Raw genomic sequence first — 13,826 nt, 5'->3', positions numbered from 1 at the left:
ATAGAAGAATAAGAGGCATGGAAGAAGGGGCACAAGGAGCCCTTGCCATGGGGGAAGATGGGGCAGACGAAGGAATGGGAGGGGCACAGAGCCCCTGGCATAAGGGCTGGGGCAGGGATTGCAGGGAGGGGTATTAGAGGCTAGCACACAGGGGTTAGGGGGGTGCAAGGAGCCCCTGGCGGGTGCACTGAGCCCAACCTACAGAAGCAAGGAAATGGACAACTGTACGTACATGCTGGTGACCAGCACCATTTCTGCGCCCTCGGCCATACTAGGGACCAAAGAGGCCAGCCACCCAGCCCCTCCCCCACTTGACGCACAGCCCAGCCTGGCTGTTTGAATGACTCATTCTTTTCTCTCCCGTCCCCACCTCCCTGCTCTAGTTCTCGCGAGCTTTGGCCACGATAGACGCGATGTCCTTTAGGGCGCTGGGGGGAGGGGGAGAAAGGGCGGATTGATTGACAGGAGCGGCAGCCAATAACTTAGGCGGACGGCGAGCGATGAGCTAATGGTGGGGCGAGGGAGGCGCGGCCCGCCGCTGGCTGATTGATCCCAGCCGTGGCGTCGCTCAGTTGGAGCGAGAACATTCTAGAGGTGAGTACGCGGTAGCCATTGCAGGGGCAACCGGCAACCGCCCCCTTCGGCTTCCGTTGCGCCCGCCCCTTCCCTTCCCAGGTGCCGCCGTTAACGGTGCCCTGATTGTATCTCCCCCACAGATTGACTGGCGCCGCCGCTGCTGCTGATTCCGCCCGCCCCAGGACGCTCGGACCCGGCGGCTGCGGCGCCCGCCCTCCCTCCGCCCGGATATAAGCGCCCCTCGGCCCCGTTCTCCTTACACACTCGGCTTCGTCGCAGCCCGGGGCGAGCAGCGTTGGGTTTATGTCTTTATTGGACGAAAACGGTGAGTGGCTGCCGAGGGGGGAATAGCGAGGCGCGATGTGAGGAGAGCGCGTCTGGGGACGTGGGGGAGGGTCCATGGGCTGGAGTACGCGGGGGAGGGGGGAGATTGGGGTCCGTGCAGCCTCGACGGGGGTGGCTGAGGTACTCTAGTGCGAGCGTAACAGGCGGCGCCGATTATCCCAGTCGGGTGGTCTCTTCCGCGAGTCCCCATGCGACGAGGCAAAATGGCGGCGGCTGGGACCGCGCCTCGTGATGGGGGGAGGGGGGCGAGCTGTGTGGCGCAGTTAGAAATCCGCAGCGCGGGGGGGAGGGGGCTGCACTCTAGGGGTTACGTCGGGAGGGGCGAGTGGGGGGGGGTCTGTCTGAGAAGCCGCGGAGGCCCCCGCATGCGCGATCTGGGGCGTCCCTCCCCCATTTTCTGTTTAGGGCTGACTCAGTGCTTAATCGCTGCATTTATGAGTCATCCCTGAGCTGAGCGGGGCGGTTCGGCGGGAGGGAGGCTGGCTGCTGGCTCGGCGCGGGGGCGGTGTCGTGAGGTGGGTGGGGGCCTCGGTCGCCAGCAGACAAAAGCAGCAATGTGGAGGAGGCCACTTTTCAGTCTTCCTCCCCTGAGGTACCTGGTTCCTCCATGCTTCTGTAGCCACGTGTGTAGGCCACATGATGGCTGCTTTTAGATTTGCTGTGGGAAGCGCTGCCACCTCTGATGGTTCTCCTTCCCGCACCCCCAATAAAGGGCTTCTTCTAGCTGCTCTGTGGCAAAACTAAGCCTGAGTGCTATTGATCAGGTCCTGTAGATCAAGTAGCGTAAGATCCTTGCATTGTAAAATGCAAAGGACTTGTAAAGATATTAGTTGCACTTTCTAAAGTTGGCTTTCACTCCATGGATTTTACAGGCATCCCAGGGGAGAAGAGCTGCTTGTTGGAAAGGGGGGATGTGGGCACAGTTAGGTGTTAACTAACTGAGGAAAACAAAGGGAGCATTACTTATGTAAAAACAAGCTAATACCTTTGACATGTCCCCTACTACATCTCAGGGTTCACACTTAGCTGCTTTTCTTGGTCAGCAACTAAACGACTTCCAGTTACTGCTACTGATTAAATATTGGGGAAACTGTATTTTTCAGTACTGAAAAACATACTTTCTTGTACAAAATACTTCAACTATAATGGCAATAAAACAGCACATTTCTATCCAAATAAGTTACCTAAACATGTCCACTTGAAGTAGCAGTGGTAGCATGTACAGTCATTCTAAAGAACTGGCAAGAATAAACTTGTCTCAAATGCAGTATCTGCCTACATGGTTAAAGTCCATATTTAATCTCAGTACTGCTTAGAAACTGAATTGTAAATGTACAGCAGAAGTGATGCAATAATAGGGTTCTTTTGAGAAATGAGGGAAGGATTGGGCAAGTTAATGAACATCTATGTGCCATAGAAGTAGGAAGTCTAGAAATGCAAAACACCTTAAATATTTGGGGGTGGGGGTATGGGTGTTTTGGTACTACTATGCTGAATCAAAGGTGCAGAGGGAATTTTAACAAGTTTAGCCACTTAAGTCCAGGAGAAAAGAAAGCTGTTGGCAAACCATAACACTTTTTAGCAAACTATATTGTAACTTCTATATTGCCAAAAACACTACTTATTCATCTTTCAGGTAGGTATTTCACAGCATTCTGGTTGACTAGATACAAATAAGCCCCACACTTCACTTTAAAATGAGCCTATTCAGTTATACCATAACCAAGGATTTGAGGGCTGTTTTTTTCCTTGCCTCTTTCTTCCAAAGCAGTCAAACTTTCATCTCATGTGACTCTTAATATCAAGGCTGTTATGTGACCTTCTGTGACAGGGTGCCAGGCAAAGGATTGCAGATTCAGCCCTCTGTCATGCCCACTCCTCATTAGGGGAACAAATTAGAGTGGACTGCAGGTAACCTGGCCCTAATTGGGGAGGTGGAGACAGCTGCTACCTTATTAGCCTGGGGCTGCATAAAAACCTCGGGGGAAGGAAGCCAGGGAAGAGCAGGAGGAAAGGAAAATGGCAGGGAATGGGAGCAGGGAGGTAGCTCTCCCCTCCCTCCTGCCTGCAGAGGGTGAAAAGTTACTTGTATGTGGTGGGAACAAGCCTGAGAATAAAAGTGCACCAGTGGTTACAAAACCCAGGGTCTCAGACTGACTTTGAGTCTAGCAGAAGCCAAGGAGGCCCTGCCCCACACTGCTGCACCTTTCCCCTCCCATCTCATAACATAACATTCCTCTGGTAACCTTTTACATGGTAAACTCCTTCTTTAGCTGTGTCCCAGTGTGCTCTAGTGAAAATGGGGGAAACTTGCACCACATGACAAGTCGGCATTCTACAGAACAGCAGATGTTGACATCTTCAGCTGAGGAACTGCTGCTGTAATAATGATACAGACTGAGACTACGTAGTCAAACATAACTGACTTTTCATGCATAGGAAACTCTTATGACCAGCAGAAATAAGACTACTTAAAGAACATAACTAAAATTTCAGATCCAATAACTATTAAACAGTGTCCTGCAGTATGAATATACTTCATGGAAAGCTTTTGGCTGAACTTTTCTTATTTATTTTATTTTTAAAACACTTGCAGAGCTGTTGCGCAGCCATTGGTACCTGTATTGGGGGAACATAGCATACAAGCAAGAACCTTACAGCCTCAGTGGCGAAAACTTTTTCATGTCAGAGACCGAGAACTCTTGCAGTCGTTTATGTCATCCCGTCTTCTCCAGACAGAAGATACCAAAAAGCTGCAATCAAAGATCTCTTCATCTTATTGATAAAGCTACTAATAAGACAAAATGTCTGTCAATGTCAACCGCAGTGTTTTGGATCAGTTCTATCGCTACAAAATGCCCCGTCTGATTGCAAAGGTAACTCTTTCTAAACTCTGGTAATCAGAATATAAGCACTATTTATAGAGCTCTTTATCAGTATGTCTCTTGTAAAGCATTTTGAGAGATCCAGTATCCTTATCCACACTTTACAAATAGGAAATGAGTGCAAAATGAAGGAACTTGCCCAAGGTCACCCAGCAGGTCAGTGACAGAGCCAGGACTAGAACCCCAGTGTCATGAGTTCTGGTGCAGTGCTCTGTCTATCCACTATACCACACTACCGCTCTCCCATAAATACTGATACTGCTTTAAGCCGTGTTTAACTTTGTAGCATTTCTTAAATGACTGAGACAGTGTGGCATTGACCTTCACATGTATACCTAATTGTGTGAATTTAACTTTTTTTTTTTTTCTTCTTCTTAGGTTGAGGGCAAAGGAAATGGAATAAAGACAGTTATAGTCAACATGGTTGACGTTGCAAAGGCGCTTAATCGGCCTCCAACGTGTAAGTAACTTAAAGTAACATGAAATTCCCTCGTAAGGGTTTTTTGGCCTTCAAGGATTGCTTGGGTAAAATCATATGGTGAAAGCAGGGAGGGGGGCCCGGCACTAGTTTAGAGGTAAAATATGGCTATGAAACTAGTGCAATACTGACATAGACTCTGTGGGCTTTAAAGTTTAATAAAAGGAAATCTATTATTTCTAGGGTAAAACACTACTTGGCTTGAACTTAGCTCTTAGAAAGACGTGACCCAGTATAGCATTGTACAGTGACCCCTCTTACAGAATCGTAAGAGACATGACCCATTAGTTAAGAGTACTGCCAAGCATTATTAGTGATCGTGAATTATATTTGAGATGTGACCTAGTATACAGGTCAGGCCTGGCTGCCAGGATCTTACTGGCAGGCTTTTAATGTGTCAATTTTTGTCTCTTGAAAGATCCCACCAAATTTTTTGGTTGTGAGCTGGGGGCACAGACCCAGTTTGATGTTAAGAATGACCGTTACATTGTCAATGGATCTCATGAGGCGAATAAGCTGCAAGACATGTTGGATGGATTCATTAAAAAATTTGTTCTCTGTCCTGAGTGTGAGAATCCTGAAACTGATCTGGTGAGTGTGCTTAAGTGTGTGGTTTTTTTCCTATAACCAAACTGGTTTTTCTGATATTAAAAACACACAGGACTGACTTATTCTTAGATATTAATGTGCACACAAGTGCTAATGCATACAAAATTGACTACTTCAAGTCCATTTCATGCTGATGCTAGTGTCTAGGTGATTTTTTCATTCAAAATAGCTGATTCAGCTGAAGCTTGTGATTATAAACCAACCAACTTCTGAAGTATTGGTCTGGAAATGTTTCCAGTCTCAAACCATAACAAAAGAAAAACATCAGGATTGAGATACTTAAAGAATAATTGGTTATGCAAAAATTACTATTAGCATAACTTTCATATACAAACTATGAAACTTTTCGCATCAACCTGTTTACCTTAAATCTCAATATTGGCCTCTTTGGACATTATTGTGTAAGTTTGTGGCATAAAGAAGTAATATCAGAGTTGAATTAAGGTTTTAATTTTGACTTTCCCTCTGGCAGCATGTCAATCCCAAGAAACAAACTATAGGTAACTCTTGCAAAGCCTGTGGCTATCGAGGCATGCTTGACACAAACCATAAACTCTGCACCTTCATTCTCAAAAACCCACCTGGTAAGTGCATATTTTTGACTCTTATAAAGGAAGCAATCCAAGTGTTAAAACTTTCTTCTAGCTGAAATAAACATAGGTAGAAGCTTAAGTCTGAGGGTGGGTAGAGTTAGTCAAGTTACTTTTTGCCCTTCACTGAGAAGGACTTAACTGGTTACTCTGTGCAAGCAACACTCTGTGGCAGATATCCAGTTGCCTGTCTCAATTTAAGCTTGCTATAATAAGAAAAGTCTAACCTATTCCGGTGGCCTCTGCCAAATGAGGTCATGTGTTATATAGACTCTAACAACCTATTTGAACTTGCAGATCAGAAAAGTCATATTCATGTTACTACACACTAGCCACTATCCAGCTCTTTGTGGACCAGACTGCTTCCCAGTCCCTCCCAAGGCTTATAAACAGCACATGACGGGTACAAGGGTCTTCAGTCTGTTTCTAATCTGTTAAAGTGGCTTGACTCAAGTTTTGTGGCTTAATATGTACACCTCTAGCTCAAACTTTTATTTTGAGCTAAACTGCTTCTGCAACTTCAAAACTGGTGGCTTACTATAGTAATATTTTTTTTTGAAGCTGTAACTGGCCATGGCCAACAAGTGCAGGGAGACATCTGATAGAGCTCTTGCTAAGCAGACAAAAGTATAACAAGACTAATGGCTGGAAACAAAGCTAGAAAAGTCTCAACAGAGGGTGACAAACTACTGAATTGGCTTACCAATGACCTCAAGTTCTCTATTTGAAGTATGTAAATCAAGCTTGGATTTTTTTTTTTTTTTTTTTTTTTTAATTCAACTGCAAGTTAGTGACTCGTTCAGGAATTACTAGGTGAAATTCTGTGGCCTGTACCAGTGGTTCTCAACCAGGCATGTGTATCTCTGGGGTGGGGTACCTTCGAGGAGGTACATCAACTCCTCTAGATAGTTGCCTAATTCTATAACCGCCTCCATGGAAAAAGCACTAGCAAAATCAGTTTATACTGCTCTGTAAAATTTCATCCATACAATGACTTGTATAGTTACTATCAGCGTTTCTAAACTGGGGGTTGCAATTTTGGTAAAAATGAAAAATAAGCACATTTTCAGTAATGTGCTGACTTTTTTTTTTTTTTTTGTAAAGTTCTTTAAGTGAGATGAAACTTGAGGTACATAAAACAAATCCATCTCCTGAAAAGGGTACAGTAGTCTGGAAAGGTTGAGGACTATTGGCCTATGCTATGGCAGATGTTGGACAAGAGCAGCATAGTGATCCCTTTTGACCTTAAACTCCTACCAGGTCTCTAGTGAACGGGCCTAGTGGACATGATATGCACACTTCACCAAATCATGGCTCTGATGTTTAAAACAAGGGGGGAGGAATAGTACTTAATGTGTAACCCTTAAACTAGGTCTCCAGTATCTGTCAAATTGTGGCTGTTGGTTTCTAGCCTTGTTGGACGCAAGGGGTGTTGCTTTATTTGTCTTAAGACTAACTTCACCCCATGCTGTGTGGGGTCTGCAGTGTTGGCACAACCGTCACATTGAGGGAGAGGTGAAAAGGAGCCTTGGAATACTGAATTCAAACTAGATTCTGTAGGGATCTGGTACACTTGAAATAGTGCTGACAAATTGTCTCACTAAGTGGAGGTCTTGTTCCTACTTGGAACCAAATTAAAATATCCAGTCTCTTTACTTCCAGAGAACAGTGACACTAGTACAGGAAAGAAAGAAAAGGAAAAGAAGAACAGAAAAGGCAAGGATAAAGAAAATGGTTCTGTGTCTAGCAATGAGACACCATTGCCGCCACCACCAGACGAACATGACCCTCCACGTCCAGTGGTAAGTAGACTTGTAAAGAACAATGAAGTTGGCTTATAAATTAGACTTCAAAATTAGTGTCAGGTAACACTTCCACTTGTAACTGCTCTCTGAAATAGTGATTGTTCCTTTTATCAAAGATCTGCACTGAAAATGAGCTGTATAGGTAGCCTGAGCCTCTTGTGATGGTAAGCTGCTACCGTCACATGATAGTGAAGCCCTTCCTTCCTACTCCCTTGGAGCTTCCTAAGCCGTTGGGATATGAGGCTACCCCCATTCTTAGCTCTGCAGTTTAATCCATGAAGTGGTTAATGGAGTTAGTCAGCCACTAGACTACTTTCTGTGCTGTGCTTTTTTGTGGGGGGTGGAGAAGGGGGGGCAAGCTGGATACATGACTAAAATACTAAGCTTAGTGTTAGCTTTTTCTGTAGGTAACTACGGTAGTCCCCATAGGGATGCCTCATGAATAACTTAAGGTGAGGGGCAACCCTAGGAATTTGAGTACTCCCCCGCCCACTCACACACCAAAAGTACAGACTCGCAGTAGAATCTACCTTGGAATGGCCTTTAGTATTTAATATACAAATAAGCAGAGCATCACCTTTCCCTTAAGAGCTTGTTAACTCTGTGAATGCTCTTCCTCAGGAGGATGATGACGATGACTGGGGTGAAGACACAACTGAAGAAGCCCAGAGGCGCAGAATGGATGAAATCAGTGATCATGCAAAGAACCTCACACTTAGTGATGACCTAGAAAGAACAGTAGAAGAGAGAGTCAACATATTATTTGACTTTGTTAAGGTAAAACTGCAATTCTCTTTTTAAAGAACAGTAGCTCAAAATAATACTTGATGTCATTATGGTAAACTGTTCTAAGGTGTAGTAGCTTTCTAACTGTAACCTCTTTTGGGGGGGAGGAGTATAGGCTTGTTAGCATCTGAGTTGATGAATTTCTCACCTGCAGAAAAAGAAGGAGGAAGGTGTCATTGAGACTTCTGACAAAGATATTGTAGCAGAAGCGGAGAGACTGGATGTAAAGGCTATGGGCCCTCTAGTTTTGACTGAAGTCCTCTTTGATGAGAAGATTCGAGAACAGATAAAGAGATATAGACGCCACTTCCTACGTGTAAGCGTTTTAATCTCACAACAGTTTTACTGGCCTCCATATATGAAGTCTGACCCTTCTTAAGTGGCTTTTAGGAGCAAGAACTACTTTAGTAGATGAAGTTCTGGATACTATGGCAGAACAAAATGTCTACAACAGAAAACTCATTCTCTTGTCCCTAAACTCTGCAAACCAGTGGTTCTCAACCTGGGTTAAGAACCCCCCCCAAGTGGGTCATGGCCCTGTTTTAATGGGGTTGCCAGGGCTGGTGTTAGACTTGCTGGGGCTTGAGGATGAAGTCCAAACCCTGCTGCCCAGGGCTGCAGGGCTCAGGTTAAGCACCCCTGACCTGGGCTGAAGCATGTTGTACAGAAGGCTGAAACTTTTGAAGATTGACAATTGTATGGTTTTATTACAGTTCTGCCACAACAACAAGAAAGCTCAGAGATACCTTCTTCATGGCTTGGAGTGTGTGGTAGCCATGCATCAATCTCAGCTTATTTCTAAAATTCCACATATCCTGAAGGAAATGTATGATGCAGATCTTCTGGAAGAAGAGGTCATCCTTAGCTGGGCAGAAAAGGTACTTGGCTAGTGTTGCTATTAGGTGGACACCGTACTATCTCAGTTTCTGGGGCCAGGGGGAGGCATGGCATGATGTGGTCTGCTTCATACAGTGTTAAAGTACAGTGCAGGTCTTCTGAAAGTGTACTGATGAAGGTGACTTTTATTCAAGGTGGCTTGGCTTTGAGTTGCTGAGAAGTCCTTTATCGAACCCCTATCTCTCCTTGCTAATATGTAACTTTTTTCAGTCTTGTAGCAACTTGTGCACTAGAGAGGTTAAAACTCTTCCTTTTCTTGTAGGCCTCTAAGAAATATGTCTCAAAAGAGCTTGCTAAAGAAATCCGCATCAAAGCAGAACCCTTTATCAAATGGCTGAAGGAAGCTGAGGAGGAGTCCTCTGGTAACGAAGAAGAGGACGAAGATGAAAATATTGAGGTAAGAGGGCTGGTTTGTGTGTCTGTCCGTTGTTTCTCTCTTTTTCTCCCCCCCCCCCTCCCTTGGAATTCTCCCTGGGCCTGCATGCTTAAGAAGCAACTACCGTTTCCTCGTAAGGCATGTGGCTAAAACTCCACTACTCTTTGCCTTCTGCGCTTTCTTTTTTTTTTTTTTTCCCCTCCCCAGTCCATATAATGCAGTCATCCTTTCCCTCTGTACACCCTTAGATTCTTCCACAGGCTCCCGTCTTCCCTTAATATAAAGACAGGATAAAAACTTTGCCAGCTAGGACAATGCAGATTTTAAGCTTTCAAGAGTCTAAATTGTTACCTGGTGGTCAACACAGGGTGCCCAGTAGTGTCAGCCTTTTTAAAATAATGAGCTCTAGTACAAGCAATAAAAGATAAATTTAAAGACCAAACTGTCTAGCCTCTGCTGATGCAAACTGCAATATCTGGTGCTGCCATTACAAAAACCAGGTAAAACTTTAAGACCATTCTTCTAAAGCTCCTTGCAAGTCACACTTAGGGAGAAATGCATGTTGGTAAGACAAACTACCTAATTGAGTAATGGAGGTGTGGTGACTGGTAGAACCAAACAGTTTGGAATATCTTTTAGAAGATGACTCCCCACACAGTGCTCTGACCATGGTTTCAGACATGCCACAAAGACTGCAGACTCTCTAAAATGAATTACAGGTCTGTCGCATCTTACGTGCATTTAACATGCATGATTTCAGCTTTCCTCGGTCAGCAAAAACACAAAAATAATTTTAATACTGTACTTGTAGTGCAGGCAATTCCGCCTGCCATTCAACTCAATGTAATTTTGACTATACGCGGTTTTCGCTTTACGCGCTAACCGTGGACCGGAACCCCCACGTAAGATGAGACTAGCTTGTACCTCATACAGGCTGTGTACATCCAGCTTATACCTTAGCTGAACTTGCACCATTGTTAAGTAGGTGGAGGGTGTCAACGTTATTATGGAAGATAACGTCAATGGATGTCCTTAAACACTAAATATCTTGTCTCTCCAGGTGGTGTACTCCAAGACTGCCAGTGTACCTAAAGTTGAAACTGTGAAGCCTGTAAACAAGAAAGATGATGACATTGATATCGATGCCATTTAAAAGTGATGCAGCCTAGCTTCCAGTGTACTACTGCAAACTGCTCTGCATTTTTCTTCCAGAAGTGCAACATCTACATGCACAAGCTGAAATGGCTTAACATCATGCTACTTCATACTCCAATGTCTTTTACTGTGACTGGTCTTGTTTAACTATAAGCCGAACACCAAGGAGTCATACGCATCAGTGAACTGATCTAGTTGGTTAATGGCATGTTTCCTTTTTAAAAGTTGTGTTGGACACACATACTTGGAACACATTTATACAGCTGTGGGAATAAAGGATTTGGTTTTGGTCAACCTAAGAGTCAGAGCCATCACTAAACCGCTATGGCCATCTTGAAGTGAGTCTGGCTTAACATGCGTCTATTTGCCCTCCATGCCAAATTGCAAGCAATGGTATTCCACTCCTGCTTAGGAGGTAACAGCTGCTGTGAGGAAATACTGGTCCCTGGTGGAGATTCCAATATGCAATTTTTCTAAACTTTTGAATCTCCAGCAAGCTCAAGGAGCACCAAGAGCCACTAGTGACTAGGTCTCAATTGGCAGACAAAGCTAGCCTAGCATTCATATGATCATAGGCCTAAGACTTGTAAAAAGGTATCCCTCTCCATCTGGTGTCCATATTTGGCCAACAGATGCTTCTCAGGTGCAACTGCTTCAGACTGCCTTTGATAAACAGCTCTAAAATTGCAAGAGGAAGATAAGACTTGCTCTAAAAGTCTCCTTTCTTCCATTGTAGTGTCCATAGTTGATTGTAAATGATCACATTTATTTTAAGTGAGTTGTTCTTACTACCACTGTGATAAAATAACCAAATCAAAATTTGATGGAAGTAGAAGAAATACATCTAAATTCCTACTCTAGCTGTAATTCAAATGTCTGAATTGCTCTTGGCAAGAAGGACTGATTTACTTAGCAAGTTAAAAATCAACTGAGGGAGGACTGGTTAGTGAAGGGTTGAAGATAACTTGAAATGGGGTGAGGAAAGGGGTGGTCAGCGAAACCAACTCAGCCTAGTCTTTATACTTTAATTTTTGCTTCATGCAGTAACTTAACTATTCCTTTCTCTAAACATATCCACCCTCTGCTGTGGCAAACTTCAAGGTTGATCTCAGACAAAGGCAGCTTTCTTAAGCTAGGCAAACAGTGGTTTTCAACATGTCCTCTGTAAACTAACATGTAAGGGATCTGTGAAAAGTGACCATGGAAATAAAGTTTCAGATGCTAGAGACGGCATTGTTTTTTCTGATGTCAAAAGTATGTGAATGCTCCCAACTCAGTGTTCGTCTTCATAGAAGCCTACACCTTTAGTACCCTTTCTCATGCTGTGTCAAATGCAGAGCTGAGCATCTTCAATATTATTAGTTGAACTCTATACTTATAGTTTTAGACTGAAAACCTGCCCATAGTGAATGTCCAAAGAAGTCCACACCTCCATTTGAAATTTTGTAGGGGCCTGTGAGTGAAAGGCTGAAAACCTTTTTCTGGCTTAAATCAACAACCATCCACCTCTCACATAGGGGTTTTCCTACTACCAAAGGATAAGTTAAGCTTTGGTGTAGACTACATCTATACATAGTTGTTTCACATCTCTGTCTTAGCTTTTGTGAAGAACAAAGTTAAAGGTGCAAATCTAAAGCTATTGAGAGATTAAAAAGCCCTGACCCCTTTGGGGGCATTCTACAGCTGATTCTTCAAGGATTGGGGTGGACCAAAGTTCCACTTCATGCTGTTGGAAGTTAGGGGGGGAAATCTTGCTCTCTCTTTCCACACTAGTTAGCCTGAGACCAGAAAAGTCACTCAGAGACAAGAGGGAGGATGTATCTGCCGAACATCCATTTGTCCCGCTATATATATTTATGATGCAGCAGTAAACTGCACTGGTTTATGGAGCTAATCTCAGGAATGTTCTAGCCCAAAGTGGAAATGCTAGTATTTATGAAGTTTTGTCAGTGTTGCTGTGTTGTGTGTGGGAAAATACCCCCCTCCTCTCCCCCACTATTGCTGGGCCTACATTACCCCCACAGTACATGCAGCTATTTCATCAGAAGATGCTTCTGGCTAATAACTGGGAGGTGGTGTCACTGTAACAGGAAACAGTATTGGCTTATGGCAGGGCTAATCAATTATCCTTTGTTGAGATCTAAATTTCTTGGTCAAGGGCCAGACCCCAGGGAAACACTCTTCACACTGCAATAATTAAAAAGACGGCACAGTCTGTTCAAAAGCAGCTGGTAGTCCAGATTTGACCAGCAATCTGGACTATCCCTGGCCTATGCTATGTCTACAGCAGTGCTTCCCAAACTTTAATAACCTGTGAACCCCTTTCACTGAAATGTCAAGTCTCATGAACCCCCTCCTAAAAATGAATGTTTCCAGGGCTTTTCTCCTTTACCTGAGTATAAATTATAAAAGCAGTGATCTTGGAAATATAAAATGTTTTTATGACATGCTTATTACACACTATTAATTATTTATCATTACAGTATTTTTATTACATTATGAAAACAGCAACACTCTTCCAAAATCTCACTTTCGTACTTTGTATCACATTGAATAAGCCTGTTGTAAGACAAGGCTCCTATGTTTCATCAAGGAGCATCAGATGTGAAACAGCAGGAAGGTATTTAAGAAGCCAGCTCAAATCATTCCTCCTACACAAGCATTCAGGTCTTGAGCAGTCCAGGCAAACAATGCACGTTACAACAAAGCTTAAACTTGTTCTTTATAATTTTAAAAACAATACTAGCTGCCTATTTAATTTTAAAAACAGCAAAAAAATATCTACCTCCTTTTCCATTTCTTATGAGTCTTGAAGTTTAAATCTCCTCTGTGTGATAGATATGCTTGCTTTGATCTGCTTAGCTGCTGGCCCCCTGCTGTCCGGGGTCCCTAGGGACAGCTCTGTCCGCCATTAGGAAATTTTTTCCCGAGAACCCCCTGTAACATTTCACAAACCCCAGTTTGGGAACCACTGGTCTACAGTGAAGAGGGATTTTGCTGGTACAGCTTTTTGGGCAGAGCCTATGTAGTATAGACTAGCCCTAATACATATAGCTCTTCAGCTATATAGATGTCTCACCATTATTGGGGTTCTTAGCACCTGTTATGTATGTAGACAGGCTATTAAAAATTCTACTTGCTTTGAAATGGAGAAAAGTCTGGATTTTAAATCTCTAGTTTTGGTTTTAATATAATGTGTGGCAGAGATTTGCAGGGATGCCCTCAATGCTGGATCTTCCCTGATTTTGAGAGAGTTTTTCATACTGAAGTAGATCTTACCTTCCCCTGCATTTGAGACTCCATGGCTATCTCCATCTGGAGTAA

At 43.7% G+C, this 13,826-nt stretch overlaps 1 protein-coding gene and 1 non-coding gene across 2 annotated transcripts; both read left to right on the top strand.

The window, feature by feature from the left end:
- Positions 1-514: 514 nt before the first annotated feature.
- Positions 515-10,796, top strand: EIF5 (eukaryotic translation initiation factor 5). Its single transcript, XM_065403728.1, has 12 exons — positions 515-594; positions 717-901; positions 3,518-3,797; positions 4,185-4,266; positions 4,703-4,875; positions 5,366-5,477; positions 7,146-7,285; positions 7,910-8,065; positions 8,229-8,390; positions 8,788-8,952; positions 9,234-9,368; positions 10,408-10,796. The coding sequence occupies exons 3-12, from the start codon at positions 3,726-3,728 to the stop codon at positions 10,498-10,500; spliced, it is 1,290 nt and encodes a 429-aa protein (XP_065259800.1). The 5' UTR covers positions 515-594; positions 717-901; positions 3,518-3,725; the 3' UTR covers positions 10,501-10,796.
- LOC135878809 (small nucleolar RNA SNORA28) lies at positions 5,640-5,764 on the top strand. Its single transcript, XR_010561416.1, has one exon. It is a non-coding gene; the product is annotated as a small nucleolar RNA SNORA28 (small nucleolar RNA).
- Positions 10,797-13,826: the final 3,030 nt, after the last annotated feature.

Source organism: Emys orbicularis, chromosome 4 (genome assembly GCF_028017835.1).
Source record: "Emys orbicularis isolate rEmyOrb1 chromosome 4, rEmyOrb1.hap1, whole genome shotgun sequence".
Taxonomy (NCBI): domain Eukaryota; kingdom Metazoa; phylum Chordata; order Testudines; family Emydidae; genus Emys; species Emys orbicularis.
The sequence above is the reverse complement of the archived record's forward strand: the minus strand, read 5'-3'. Positions and strand labels throughout refer to the sequence as shown.

What these genes read in the sequence shown, in the direction of transcription:
- EIF5 (XM_065403728.1), top strand. Translation starts at nt 3,726, where the DNA reads ATGTCTGTCAATGTCAACCGCAGTGTTTTGGATCAGTTCTATCGCTAC. An exon ending in TGCCCCGTCTGATTGCAAAG is followed by an intron (nt 3,798 to 4,184) that starts GTAACTCTTTCT and finishes TCTTCTTCTTAG; the next exon opens with GTTGAGGGCAAAGGAAATGG. An exon ending in GCTTAATCGGCCTCCAACGT is followed by an intron (nt 4,267 to 4,702) that starts GTAAGTAACTTA and finishes GTCTCTTGAAAG; the next exon opens with ATCCCACCAAATTTTTTGGT.